The 14,956-nt window shown below is 40.4% G+C and overlaps 1 protein-coding gene across 7 annotated transcripts; it reads right to left on the bottom strand.

Moving 5' to 3' along the window:
* Positions 1–329: 329 nt before the first annotated feature.
* Positions 330–13,787, bottom strand: LOC105027758 (deoxyribonuclease gamma-like). Of its 7 annotated transcripts, XM_010899997.3 has the most exons (12): positions 13,731–13,787; positions 13,563–13,596; positions 13,313–13,462; positions 9,265–9,420; positions 8,111–8,211; positions 5,314–5,328; positions 4,782–4,871; positions 1,912–2,012; positions 1,720–1,832; positions 1,472–1,629; positions 1,218–1,314; positions 330–1,128 (listed from the first exon to the last, which is right to left on the bottom strand). In XM_010899997.3, the coding sequence occupies exons 4-12, from the start codon at positions 9,400–9,402 to the stop codon at positions 976–978; spliced, it is 966 nt and encodes a 321-aa protein (XP_010898299.1). In that variant the 5' UTR covers positions 9,403–9,420; positions 13,313–13,462; positions 13,563–13,596; positions 13,731–13,787; the 3' UTR covers positions 330–975. The 7 variants fall into 7 exon arrangements, with proteins under 7 accessions (XP_010898299.1, XP_010898298.1, XP_010898297.1 ...); XM_010899996.4 differs by having other exon boundaries at positions 13,313–13,596; positions 13,731–13,746; XM_010899995.3 differs by lacking the exon at positions 13,731–13,787 and having other exon boundaries at positions 13,563–13,719.
* Between the last annotated feature and the right edge of the window lie 1,169 nt (positions 13,788–14,956).

The raw sequence follows: 14,956 nt of genomic DNA, 5'->3' as shown, positions 1-14,956 counted from the left end.
ATTTCAAAAGAAATTGTGTTTTTACAGAGCTCTAGCCTTTCATTCAATATATGAAGCACCACATACCGAAAAACATTGAACACAATGGGATCAACTACCCAACACCAGAGCTTATCCAAATGTAGGGAAAGAGGACATCTCTGATTAAACTCTTCAACAAATATTAGACCATAAAAAGAAAACAGGTTAACTAGTTCAGGGCTACAACAAATATGGTAGAAAACAGGGTCATGACATGTCAGCGATGCAACTTGATGTTATGTCAAAATGTATCTGGCAATTAGCAAAATATGGACTTTTAAATGTACTGCCACAACACAAAGAATGTACTTAAAAAGAGGTGGTTTAAGTCAAGACATTTCAGGTGGATTGTACATTTTTATTTTGACCTTTAAGTACATTCCATGCATAGAATCAGTACATTAGCTTTTCCTTCAACATGCACAAGCTGGCAAATGGAAATGTAACATTTTCTCCTTTACTGCTTAACTACATAAGCTTGTCAAGCATTGAGTATTTTGCAAAAGTATGTTGACTTGGCCTATAGGAAGGGTAGGAGTATGGAATTTGATTGTTTAATTGAGTTCTGATGGAGTACATTGTTTGCCAGCAGTGCACAGGGTGCACCACATCATAGTTTCTGAATTAGATATGAAGAAGTGGAAGTGGACTCAAATTCCATTAGAATCGTTGACCAATTACATATACTGTCCAAAGAAAGATGTGCTGCTAAAACAGCTACAGCAACAGGATGTAGCATAATTACAGTACAAAGCTGTTGCTTGCAAAATTCCATAAGTAGTTTAATTAAATATTCAATAGGTCTATTTATTGGCCTGGGAGTCCCTAAGGAAAGGTTTAGGATGTCCCGTGTGGGATAACCCACTGCTCAGGGGAATTTGATCGGTCTATACCAAAGAACAATAATTTATAAATTCCTCATGGTCCACATGCCTGGGAAAGGCCTTTTTCTCCTCAAACTGCACTGGTGAAAGGTAAGATGTCCAGGACGTAGGTTACAACAGTGATGGCAATTAGGAGGACAGGCTGAAACTGAGCTTGAATCTGCCCTGATGATTTGATCTTCAGCTCCACCTCCACTGGGAAGTGGTCACTCACTTCCAGAGCCTGAAATTACAATAGTATATTTTCAATCTAAGACAAAATAAACAAATACAACAGCCAACCTTATAGCATGTCCAGGGAACATGTGTTACCTTGTCAACTGTGAGTTTATACTCTTTTGCAATGTTGAAGACCTTCGCTGAATAAGGTTTTATGGCTTTCAGGAAGGGCTGTCCGTGTACCACAATTCTAAAAACAACAACAAAAAATTTCTAAAAGAGTTTCTAATTAACATCTGGAATGTCACTATAAAGGATCCATCTGATTTCTAAAATCGAAATTCCAAAATGTAAGTAGATTTCAGTATTTCAGTAATCAATGTCAGTGTAGCTCATTTTCCACAAACCTGTCATAGGCGCAGTTGGAGATAGCTCTAACAGTTGTATCGACCTTGTCCCCAATCAACCAGTAAAATCCAGGGTTCGAGAATAGTCGAATGTTTGCCTTGTCCTTTCCTGTCATGTACCCACAAGCAGCATTGAGGGTTCCAAGGAACATCACTTGCTATGGGACAGAGTGCCACTGCATTGGTAAGAGCAGCATTACTATGAAGAACACAAAAACATAAAACTGCCTGGGTGTGTCATGCCTCACCGTAGATTTCCACTTCAATTTGACTTCCTCAAAGACATCATAGAGCTGGTCAATCTCGTTGGTTGCCTCGATGGCCACAGTGTGCAACGGGATCAGAGCAAAGTCTTCTATCTCTGTTCAGAAGATCATCAGAGTTACCGGTATGAAAACAGCAGTTATTCTATTTAACCGTCATGAAATTAAAGAACTAACCTGTAGCCTTGGCTTGGAATCGAACAATAAATGGGTCTCTGGAGAAAGCATTCTTTTTGTCAGCGTACTGGTACTTATCTTTCACCTCCACAGTCTCATTCCTATGGAGAGCAGTATTATAATCATTCATTTGGGGTTAAAGTAGAAGTTAGGACTAACTTAACACTAAGGTATAATCTATACTTTGGTGTAAATGGCATGTTATAGAAGGAACTGTTAGAATTAGCATTTTTTTGGAAACTTACAAAAACACAGGACATCTACCATTTCTTTTCCCGGTTGACCTCCTGTCATTACATGTGGCTACTGGCTACCATCTATCTACAGTACAGATCATTGTAGGCAATTCTATATGTAGAATATTTTTGTCCAGATGAGCCAATTATATATATAAGACACTTTTCTGGGACTTGGGACAGTTATTGTCAAGGTATGGTTTGAAAAGCACATTAGATGCTGGTCTGGCTGTTATCACGCTTGACTGCTCTACCAGGAAGTCTAGGCCAAAATCCTAGCACACTGGAATGAAAAACTCCAACCTTGCAGGGTCAAACTAGCGTGACTGCAGTCAACTGGTTATACTGCCTTCCCCAGACTAATGTGATTTGATAGAACTTCGAAATAACGATTATCTACCGTAAAAAAATATATATCACTGCGAAAATATAACATTGGTGAATGCTAATCGATTCTGGTACATGCCATATACATTTTGTGATCCATTTCTATAGCAGGTTTCAATGTTTTCTGGGAGATGGATTTGAACCCTGGTCTTGCAGAACACAAACAGAGAAGATGGTGAAAATGATTCTTAGAGCTGAATCTTACACTGTCCCATTGGTTATTTAGCACATCATTTAGCAAGTATTCCCTTAACAAAAAAAATTGTGTGATTTACGTAATATTCCTAGAACATTCAGAGTTAAGGTATTAATTATGTTAGTTCCTGTAAATAATTAGGAATATGATGCAAAACAACTTTCAAACTAAATCTGTCCGACAGCTAATTCAGCAGACTCTTCTCTCCCACGGTCTCTTAAACACAAACCAAAAATGTTTGGGCATTTGAAATTTCCTTCCCTTCAAATTCCTCAGTGGTAAGTGATACCTCCTTAAGTTCAGGCAAAACATCTATGCTCAATCTACATTCCAACTCCATCAGTTTCATAGGGATACACATTTTGATATACACTGCTCAAAAAAGAAATAAAAAATTAAGGGAACACTTAAATCAGTCTTGAATGAAATATATGAAATAAGCAAATCTTTACTGAACATTGTGTAATTCGCTGAGAACAAAATGATGTAACAACGATCAATGGAAACCAAAAATCACCAACAGATATAGGACTGGATTCAAACTCACACCAAAAATCTAAGTAAACAATTGAAATCACAGGCTGTTCCAACTAGCTTGAATTTCATCACGGCAACTCAATGTGACTCAGTAGTGAGTATGGCCCCCACATGCCTGTATGCCCTCCCGACAACATCTGGGCATGCTCCTGATGAGACGGTGGATGGTGTCCCCTGGCAAATGCCAATCGAGCTGCATGGTGCTGGACTGTGAGCACAGGTCCCACTAGAGAATGTCGGGCCCTCATGGACTCCATTTCTACCAGTTTGGTTAGAAACATGCACACCAGTAGCCCGCTGGAGGTAATTTTTCTGGCCTCTGACAGTGCTCCTCCTTTTCCTCCTCGCACAAAGAAGCAGACACCGGTCCCTGATGCTGGGTGGATGCCTTTCTACGCCCGTTTTCTACGTCCCTCACCAGCTCTCTGTGTGTAATGGCCCATCTACTATTATCTCTTCCATACCCCTGAGACTGTACCGCAAACCTTCTTGCAACGGCACATATGGATGTGCCATTCGGGAGGAGCTGGACTACCTATGCAACCTGAATGGACTGCAGGCTCCGCCTCATGCTACTAGTAGTGTAAGGACACTAGCAAAAAAACTAGAGAAGAATCAGTCAGGAAGGATAAGGAGAGCGCAAATGTCTGTGGTCACCACCTGCAAAACCATTCCCTTTTTGGGGGTTTTCTTGCGGTTGCCTCTCCTGTGCACCTGTTGTCACTTTCTTTTGCACCAAAACAGGTGACACTGATTCACAATCGCCTTTGCTCCCTAACTGGACAGATTGATACCCCTGAAGTTTAATTTACTTGGTGTTATACAGTGTTCCCTTCATTTTCTTGAGCAGTATTATTAGTGTCCTATTGAATAATATACAATGAGCACATTTTAGAGCACTGGTAGTGTTAACCAAAGTTACCTACCTGATTATATTTGGACAAATGAGAGAAATTCTTCTTACATCTAACTTAATCAAAAGACCATTTGAAAGAGTAACCTGTTTCAGAGCATGAAAACCCAAATGCAACATGGGTGAACAGTGACTGACTAACCTACAATAAGAGAAGATGTGCACGCAGCGCTTGTCCTGTGAACATCTGTTACTTTGGACAACAGGGTTAGGTAGTTATTTCACCAACTGTTTTCATTATGCATTTCATAATTTTTCATCAACTGAAAGTTGATTTCAAGAAACAACAAGTAAATGTGGTCATAAGTATTACCAAAACAAAATATTAAAAATGCTAAAAATTACTGCAGATCTTTTTCTTATTTTCAGGCTGGCTGCACTGCTATGGTTTGCTGCTTGCCAGGTACCAAGCTAAATCGAACCATTGCAAATTCAGAGATTAAAATTGTAAAAACAAATGATCTGACCTTCCATAATATTCTTTTATATTTAAATGATAGTCATAATTTAAAAAAAAAATCATTTAATATGTAATGGAAGCTTTATTCATAAATTAATGATATTGGAGTTTTAAATTAAATAACGTGAATGTATCTCTTACCTGTAAAGATAGACATACTGGTCTGTGTCATTTGGTTTTGAACCCAAACCTCCACTGGCTACAGATTTATAGTGATAGTGGTCATCATATCTGAGAAAAATAAACAAAGAAAAGGTCTGAGAAACAAAGATTCTGTAATATATAATTTGACCAAGTATTTTAGGTGAGAACCAACTCTTGACACCCAAAAGCATGCAATTGCAAAAGGACAAGAAAACACAGAACCATATAAACTAATCAGTCTAATAAAGGCTATTCCATGCGAGAAACTGCCAAGAAACTGGAGATCTCATGCAACACTATGTAATACTCCATTCACAGAAAAGTGCAAACTGGGTCTAACCAGAATAAAAAAAGAAGTGGGAGGCCCCAGTGCACAACCGAGCAAGAGGATACATTTTTAAGAAATGACCGATCATGCAAAAGAACAGTGACCATATGAAGATATTTATTATCACAGATGTTCGGCTCCTTTTTAAATCATAATGATAACAGAAATCACCCAAATGGCCCTGATCAAAAGTTTACATACCCTTGAATGTTTGGCCTTCAGTCACACAAGGCGACACACATAGGTTAAAAAGGGCAATAAGATGTTAATTTCCCACACCTGTAGCTTTTTAAACTGCAATTAGTGTCTGTGTATAAATAGTCAATGATTGTGTTAGTGGATGCACTGAGCAGGCGAGATACTAAGCCACGGGGAGCAGAAAATAACTTTCAAAAGACCTGTGTAACAAGGTAACGGAACTTAAAAAAGATATCCAAAGTCTTGCAAATGCCAGTCAGTACTGTTCAATCACTTATTAAGAAGTGGAAAATTCAGGAATCTCTCGATACCAAGCCAAGGTCAGGTAGACCAAGAAAGGTTACAGCCAAAACTGCCAGAAGAATTGTTTGGGATACAAAGAAAAACCCAGAGGTAACCTCACGAGAAATACAGGCTGCTCTGGAAAAAGATGGTGTGGTTGTTTCAAGGAGCACATGATGACGATCCTTGAACAAAAATGAGCTATATGGTCGAGTTGCCAGAAAGAAGCCTTAACTGCGCCAATGGCAAAAAAAAAGCCTGGTAACAAGATCCTTAAACTTTTTTCCTGCTTCGAACACATCCACTTTGAGGACATGTTCACTTGCTGCCTAATAAATCCCACCCACTGACAAGTGCCATGATAACAAGAATATCAGTGTTATTCACTTCGCCGGTCATAATGGTATGGCTGATCAGTGTACACAGACACACACACACACACACGGCCAAAAGTTTTGAGACTGACAAATATAAATGTTCACAAAGTCTGCTGCCTCAGTTCTTATGATGGCAATTTGCATATACTCCAGAATAATATGAAAAGTGATTAGATTAATTGCAATTTATTGCAAAGTCCCTCTTTTCCATGAAAACTAACATCATGTCAGTTATCCCCTCGTTATCATAGGTGAGAGTGTTGACGAGGACAAGGCTGGAGATCACTCTGTCATGCTGATTAAGTTAGAATAACAGACTGGAAGCTTTAAAAGGAGTGTGGTGTTTGAAATCATTGTTCTTCCTCTGTTAACCATGGTTACCTGCAAGGAAACACATGCCGTCATCAATGCTTTGCACAAAAAGGGCTTCACAGGCAAGGATATTGTTGCTAGTAAGACTGCACCTAAATCAACCATTCATCGGATCATCAAGAACTTCAAGGAGAGAGGTTAAATTGTTGTGAAGAAGGTTTCAGGGCGCCCAAGAAAGTCCAGCAAACACCAGGACCATCTCCTAAAGTTAATTCAGGTGCGGGATCGGGGCAGACTGCAGAGCTTGCTCAGGAATATCAGCAGGCAGGTCTGAGTGCATCTGCACGCACAATGAGGCAAAGACTTTGAGGATGGCCTGCTGTCAAGAGGGGCAGCAAAAGGTACAGGGATTGGACTGCTGAGGACTGGGGTAAAAAAGCTTGTCTTTAGAAGAAAAGGTTAGCGCCACCATCAGTCCTGTGTCATCCCAACAGTAAAGCATCCTGAGACCATTCATGTGTGGAGTCGCTTCTCAGCCAAGGGAGTGGGCTCCAAATGTTCCCTAAGAACATGGCCATGAATAAAGAATGGTACCAAAACATCCTCTGAGATCAACTTCTCCCAACCATCCAAGAACTGTGTGGTTACGAACAATGCTTTTTCCAGCATGATGGAGCACCTTGCCATAAGGCAAAAGTGATAACTAAGTGGCTCGGGGAACAGAACATCGACATTTTGGGTCCATGGCCAGGACTCTCCAGACCTTAATCCCACTGAGAACTTGTGGTCAATCCTCAAGAGGCGGGTAGACAAACAAAGACCCACAAATTCTGACCAATTCCAAGCAATGGGCTGCAATCAGTCAAGATGTGGCCCAGAAGTTAATTGACAGCATGCCAGGGCGGATTGCAGAGGTCAGTGATTTCCATTGCGGAGGTGATTCTGTGCCTCTCCACCCTTCCTCCAGACTCTGGGACCTTGAGTTCCAAATACTAGGAATGCAACACTTGCAATCCTCTCAAGGCAGCGGCCATCCCTGTTGCTTGTGCCCCTTTTCCTACCACAATTATCCCTTCCAGTCTACTTTCCATAAATATGCTTTGATACAGCACTCGGCAAACAGCCAGCCCTTTCAGCAATTACCTTCTGTGGCTTACTGTCATGGACGGTGTCAATAAGTGTCTTCAGGACAACTGTCAAGTCAGCAGTCTACCCCATGATTGTGTTTGGGTGTACTGAAGGCTCCGGGAGTTAATTCGCTGATTAGAGCTCTTCTCAGGTCTACATTGGTGTTATGTAAATTTTTTATATAAATATTTCGAGATATTGGATTTTTGATTTCCATGAGTTGTAAGCCGTAATCATCAAGATTGAAACAAATGTCTTGAAATGTTTCACTTTATGTGTAATGAATCCAGAATGAAGCTGTCACTTTATGATTTGAATTACAGATAAAAATGAACTTTCACATTATATTACATTTGTTTTGAGATGCACCTATATACAGCTCCGGAAATAATTAAGAGACCACTGCACCTTTTTCTTTCCTTTCCAAAAAAGTCGAAGAGGTTATGAGTGAGGAACCTTTCCAACTTTTTTGCAGTGGTCTCTTAATTTTTTCTGGAGCGGTCTACGCACATAGCGCATTCCAGAAAAATTGGTACATTTGATAAATATAAGCAAATTAGTCTATGGGGAAAACATTTGTTATTCATCTTGATCTTATTAAAATTAGCTAAATCTAAAAAAAAATCAAAATAAATTCAAAAACATTTGAAAATCATACAGCATGCATGACTGAAAAGTGGATCTAGTATATACTACTTTACCTTATACTGTACCTGTTGAGACTCCCTACTAGGGCTTTAACAACTTTCCCCTGTACATCTTTTACCTCCTGAAGGAGACAGATGTCACAACGAGAGACAACCTGTGAACAGTTACACAACCAGGTCAGAACAAGAATGTCGATCACAGAAATGCCTGTTCTAACAATCACAGAAATGCCTGAATATTAGTTAATGCTCCTACACATAAGGTGTGTCCCTCGAGTGACAATTCAAAAAATTGTTCACAAGAATGTATGCAAGGCCACTAATGAAAAAATACTTCAATTGGATAAGTCTCTTCCATACATTACATACTACCTGGTGAAAGTCCCTTTCACAGTAATTAAAGCTGTGAGGATAAATCTCAACAAACTTCACACACCTGCTTCACATTTGGCAATATTGCACCAATCTTCACAAAAAGCTCTTAAATTCCTTCATGCATATTTTAAAGTGGATTTTGGTCAGGGCTCTGACTGGGCCACTCAAGGACATAAAAAAGTATGCAGAAAGGTTTTTGTTACTTTAAGATTAGACTCAATGATCTCTCTCTGGTTACCATGATTAGGATTTATCCAAGCGCTGGAGCGCGAGGATTGAGATACCGGGGTGGTTCAGTAAACAGTTATGGGAACTGTAAGTCATTGAGGATGAATATAAAATGCATGTACAGACATGGCATACATGTCCCCCTGGAGAGAGCCATGTAAGACATTGATGCAAAGATTATCTCACAAAGGGACTGACGGGTTCATCCTAGCGCTGGAATGCCAGGACTGAGATACCGGGGTGTTGAAGTTCATGCAGTCCCCCTGGACACAGCTGAGCTAGAGAATTTAAACAATCTGACTGTTTTAATTCCATTGCATTTTTTTTATTATTTTTATATTCATTGTAAAGCACATTGAATTGCTTCTATGTATGCATTGTGCAATATAAAAAAAAAAAAACTTGCTTGCTTGCTTGCTAGACAATAAACTTCAATTAGTGCTCCCATTACTCCAGTACTAGCCTTTCTACACTGGCTGCCTGTTGTAACATGTATTTTAAGGTTTTACTGTTAACCTACAAAGCAATACATGGACATGTTCCTACTAACCTCTCTGAATTGGTCCTGCCACACATATAACCTGATTGTGACAAGACAGTCTCACCTTCGTCAGAGTATGCATCACCCTGTAGTTGGTTGATTTGGCAATGTCAAAGTTCCTGACATTGAAGGCACAGATCTTGAAGCCGGAACATGCCCCAGAAATACCAACAATAAGGAAGAGTAGAGAGAGGCAACTCATGGCAACTCACGTTACTTTCTGTGAACATAAGAGGTGGAGAGATTACAGGACATCCACATATTCAGTGAGTTCATTCTTATGACTTATCAGCAGAGATGGGCACTATATCTGTTACGTGTATTTAAACGTTTTAGTATACCGGATAGGGTTGCACGATATTGGAAATAATTGACATTGCGATGTTTTGTTTTTCTGCGATATATATTGCGATATGAAAAAATACAGGATGTTGTCAGAAAGAGCTTTGGCTATCAACCTGACAGTATGTATCCTTCATACTTCCCCAGCCCCATCATCTACAATTAAAATGTATGATACTCATGAAAATGTTTATATTTCAGAACAGGTTGCTAGGTAATATGTAACGGTAATAGTATTACAATAGCAACAGTAGTAAAATAGAATGCGCAATTGGCAGTGGCGGTTTTATATGCAAAATATTGGTGGGGCACAAACCATTTCAAAATATAGGATACATGGCAGTAAAGCTATAAAACTCCCTCTTGCTACTGATGTGTTTATTTAACACATCAACAAACAGCATGGCTCCACAAAACACTTAACCACTTCTACCAGGTGTTGTAGTACACATACTGGAGAGAGAGAAACCTTCTTGTATAATTGCGCTCCTTCTCACACACACACACACACACACACACGCACGCACGCACGCACGCACGCACGCACGCACGCACAATTACCAAGCTCAGAACCAATGTGCCTACAGGGCCACACACGAACAGCAATGAGCTCAACACCACTGAAGGCCACAACGAAGCGGAAAGACAACTTTTTAGGGATACAGATCCATTTTATGACAACAACCTTAATAGATAAGCATGGACACACTGACACTTGTCACCATCTATATCAATCGATCCAGCACAAAAATATGACCAATGCACAGACCAGCACCACAAAGGCAGGATGATAAAATGTCCTTTCACTCACAAAGGCTAAGGGCTCACTTGAAGAGAAAGGTGGCACGGCGGTTCTTCCTCTGCGAAAACTTTAATGACTTTGGGAATTAAGTCATGTAGCTGCTGAATCAGCTAGCTTTCCATGGACAATATGGCCAATGCGTTGAGTCGCGGCTGTCCCATGGTATTGTGAGTGAAGGTTTTTACCCTCTTCAAGGTGGAAAAGTTCCTCTCTGACTCGGATGTCGTCATAGGTGTTGTTATGATAGTTTTCAGCAGAGTGACGGTCTCAGCAAAAGCCTCCTCTAGGTTGTTCTCATGGATGGATCTTAACAGAGACAGGGCCGTCTTACTAGTGTGAAGCTCAGTGTGGCGGTACAGAGTGGTCAGCTCAGATTTCAACTTTTCCTCATTTCCTAGAGGCCATAGTTTCACCGCACAGTCTAGCTCAGATGTAGGGAATGACAGGACAAATTGTGGGTTGAGTAAGCTGTCAACCAGCTTGGCAGCGATCAGGTGGTCACCTCTGCTCCACCTGGGAGATGACTGTGTCGCATGCCTCCATCACCAGCACTGTGTTGGTTACTCGTCGGCCCGTCTGGTCCATCGTGAACGGTGGCAGCCCATTCATCAGTTTGCTTCGGCATATTCTGGACATGAAAACCTTGAAACAGACGAGCGCACTGCTAATCCCAGATGCATCTATGCTCTGTTTTTGCAGTGTTATATAAAACATCAACTTCTGGCATAAAAATAATCCAGCAGCTGCAGAAAGGCTCTGTCCCTGAGTTTTTTGACAGGCCGTATTCCTCGTACCCTCTGACATTTCCACTCATTACAGCCACTCCATCATAAGTCTGAGCGATCAGCTTTTCTCCCAGCTTCAGTGGTTCCAGCACACCCTTGATGCTATTAGAGAGTTTTATCTTTGACTTCCACAAACTCCAAAAACCTCTCTGTCACTGTATTGTCAGGCAACATGTATCGCAACACAACCACCATTTGTGATTTACAGGAGACATCAGTTCTCTCATCTGCCTGTATGGCAACAAATGATGTCTAGGCCACTTGCTTGGATCTCCTCCCTGTACACTACATACATACAGTCTAACAATTCGTTTTGTACAGTGTAAGATGTCCCTTTAAAGATGGCCTGAGCGTCATGGTGCCTCTGAAGTCTTGAATCGCCCTCACACAGATGCATTTTCGAGACTGAATATTCCAGGATTCAGGGAGTCCACCTACTCGTCATGCCCCAGCAGTGCGGTTTCACATTTTCCACACAGCTAAATACATGTTATGATCTGACTGAGAACGTACCTGTTTTCCTCCACCCGTTTGTTATGCTGCTCAATGGAGCGCCTGTATGCACTGTCAATTTGGGCAGTGACATTTACCTTTCCAAGTAAGCCCAATTTCAAGTAAGTAATTCCCCTAATGACCAATCGCCCCTAGCAATTGGGCATAACTTACCAACTGCAAGATGCAGTCTGTGGCTAAAGCACTGCAATCTGGTCCACTTGTTCAGGTGCAGCCTTCACCATGTTCACGGCATGGTGAAGGTTGTTATACAGACTAGACAACTCTCATCTAGGCCCCAATCAGCGAAAGGTTCTCTCATCCCTGTTGTGATGTTCTCACTTGTATGATCCTCTGGGAAAATACAGTTTGCAAACAGCGACTTTTCAGGTGGAAGTCCTCAATAATAAAGTGTATGGTCAGACTTATGTAGGGCTCCGTTGTCCAGCTGGACCACAAGTCTGTTGTTGCTGTATAATATTCCACTTGTGACAGCTCTTTTTCAACTTGTGCCTTGCATTTCTCGTACAGTTCTGGGGTGGCAACTTGAAAAATAGTTGCATGATGGCATTACATACCGCTTGTCAAGCGACGGGATAATGTTTAATCACAGTGTCGATTCTGAAACCATATATCGTGCAGCCCTAATACCGGAGGCCTAATTCGTATGTCATTGCCTTGAACTATATCATGAAGTATTTTGTAACAAGATTACTTCAGAGAGAGGTATTTTCCATTTTACAGAAATATGGGGTTTTCATTTGAATGTGTTAACACAGGTAATATGTTTCTATTGAGCTTCACTCAAGCAACATGTAAAGAAATAGTATTGACAGTGCAGCAAACAATGAATTGCTCGGCCATTGACTGATTTCAGAATAATGAAACAATTGCTGAATTCAACCTGCTTGGAACATAAACTTGTCTCTGCATGTTCATTCATACTTGCTAGTGACAATGGAAGGAGAGCACCAATTTAGACAGTTTTCTCAGGTGTGTGTTCAGTTTGCTTATGGGTTTTCTGTGTTGCGGAACGACTGGATACTGAAAGAATGTTAGTGTTCGTTGCTGAACATACTGAGAGAAATTAACTATGTTTGGTGGGCGTGGCTTTTAACAATAGGCCATTTTAAAGGCCAGTAGCCATTTTTCTAACATGGGAACAACTTATTTACTTTATTTCAGCGGTCCACAACTTCAAGTACTGCTGGTATTCAATTCGACCTGATAGTAAATTGCATTCAAATGAAGTTTCAGGTCTAAATCAGTCCTTGATTAGAAGGCTATATAACCTGCAGTACTCCAGGTACAGCCTGATTTTGAGTACCTGCTTTAAGAGTAACTGTTCTCGTGATTAATACATTTCGAAACACCAACAAGATAGTCCTACAAAACGTATGGTTTTGTCAACTTAGCTTGTCAGCCGTGTCAACAGACTATTTCCAAGAAGGATTAGATGCGGAACCACGAACATAGCTAAAATACGCATGCGTTGTAAATTAAAAACAAACTAGTCCCATAATCACTGTGTTCCATTTTTCTATTTACACAAAATTGACGAGTCCCCGTATACAGCTGAACCTCAACACCCAATTGCAGTCTAACAAGTAATCAGTTCCATGAATGTTTTGGCTACACAAGGAACGAAGCACACGTATTCTAATATTCTTATATTAATATAATAAGCCTACCTGGTTTGATGAGAATTCGTTGAAATTCCAAAAACGATGCGGTGTTATTTTCGGCAATTCTTTACACACCTTGACAAAACTCTCAAAGGACTACCACTCAGTTAAAATCAGGTATCTGGACAGCATTGAGTACGATCAAGACCTAGGCCGCTAAATAAAACGGAAAAGGTTCTGTAGTTTAGTGAATAGTTCAACAATGTGAGGGGTTGTGTTCTCGAAAAGACAAAATAACAATTTATGTTTATGTTACCACTCAATAAAATTGCGCTCTTCCAAATTATTTTCTGTGGACAGATGAGTTGGGGCTGTCAGAACAAATTAAATGTACAAAATTACGAGAACGTTTAAGTTAAACGTGTCCTTCTGCATAGTAGTAAACGTTATAGCGAACTCAATACTCCCCAGTCCCCAGAAACACCTTTAACTGTTCTTCCTGCCAGGTATGTCCCGCCCGGTCCCGCCTCCTGTTTGTGTAAAACTGGATTCTACAGGTCTGGAGTCAAATGGAGTTTCAAGTTTTAATTGTTATATGAACACGATACAAGGTATGAACCAATCAACACAATGTTTATTGAACTGTTACCTCAGCACAGTGCAAAAACATTTTAGGTAAATAAAATAAATACTGAATGAAAGTAGTAATAATGTGACAATGCTAGTGTGTATAAAGATGAAGTTGCAAACAAAGGGATAGTTACAGTATGTTTGTGAGTGCATGTGTGCAGTCATTCACTCCAGTTTAGAGCAGTTACACTCTCTTGGCAATGTTGGTGGGGATGATGGCCCATGACAAGCAGTGGCAGCTCTTGTCTTTTGGGTGCACTATCAACATTTGATTTGGGGGCCGCCCTAAATGACCACTTATGCCTAGAAAGGGCTCTGAAGTCCTTGACTATGTGAATGCAGAGGAACTTAAAATTACCTGCAATTACAAACACATTGCTGTAGTGCAGTGGGTTCCAATTCCTGCCCTCAAGTACTCCCAACATCACACTTTAGCCTTGGACACGCACACCCAATTCTAGCCAGTTAGGGCCTGATACATACTTCACAAATTGAATCATCTGTTCTTGGCTGGGGCTATAATAAAAATATTTACTGTTGGGGCTACTAAAGGACCGGAGTTGGGAACCACTGTAAGTGTATTTTACTTATAGTTTACACCAGCCATGTAATAAGTTAGAGGAAAGGTGTGACTGGTTGAAGGAATAGGTTTCAGTTTGCAAGTTGAATAAGCTGCCATATTTCACATTTTAGCATGGCACAGACGGACCTATACCACATTTGCACAAACATTGAATTAACTTATACACACTGACTCAGTAGTGATTGCATACTTGTTACAATTTACTGGCCACTCGTGATAATTGAACCCAGAACCCAGGCTCTCCCATCGAAGGGTCCCAGGACCTTACATTTGTCCTGTCATCATTTTAATATTTCAATAATCAATCATGTTTCAGTTATTAGATTTGACTGTAATTATTTCATGGCAGATATCACCTATTGGACAGAAGTAGCATACATAACAACTGCATGTAAAAATTATGGCCTAAAAAATTTGCTCTAAAATAAGCACTAAGATGAGCAAGAGTATACAATCCTCTTCTGGCACTGCTTGGTGAATATTATAAGAGTACATTA

Source organism: Esox lucius, chromosome 12, assembly GCF_011004845.1.
Source record: "Esox lucius isolate fEsoLuc1 chromosome 12, fEsoLuc1.pri, whole genome shotgun sequence".
Lineage (NCBI taxonomy): Eukaryota > Metazoa > Chordata > Actinopteri > Esociformes > Esocidae > Esox > Esox lucius.
Note: the sequence above shows the minus strand (reverse complement) of the source record. Positions and strands in the feature narration are given on the sequence as shown.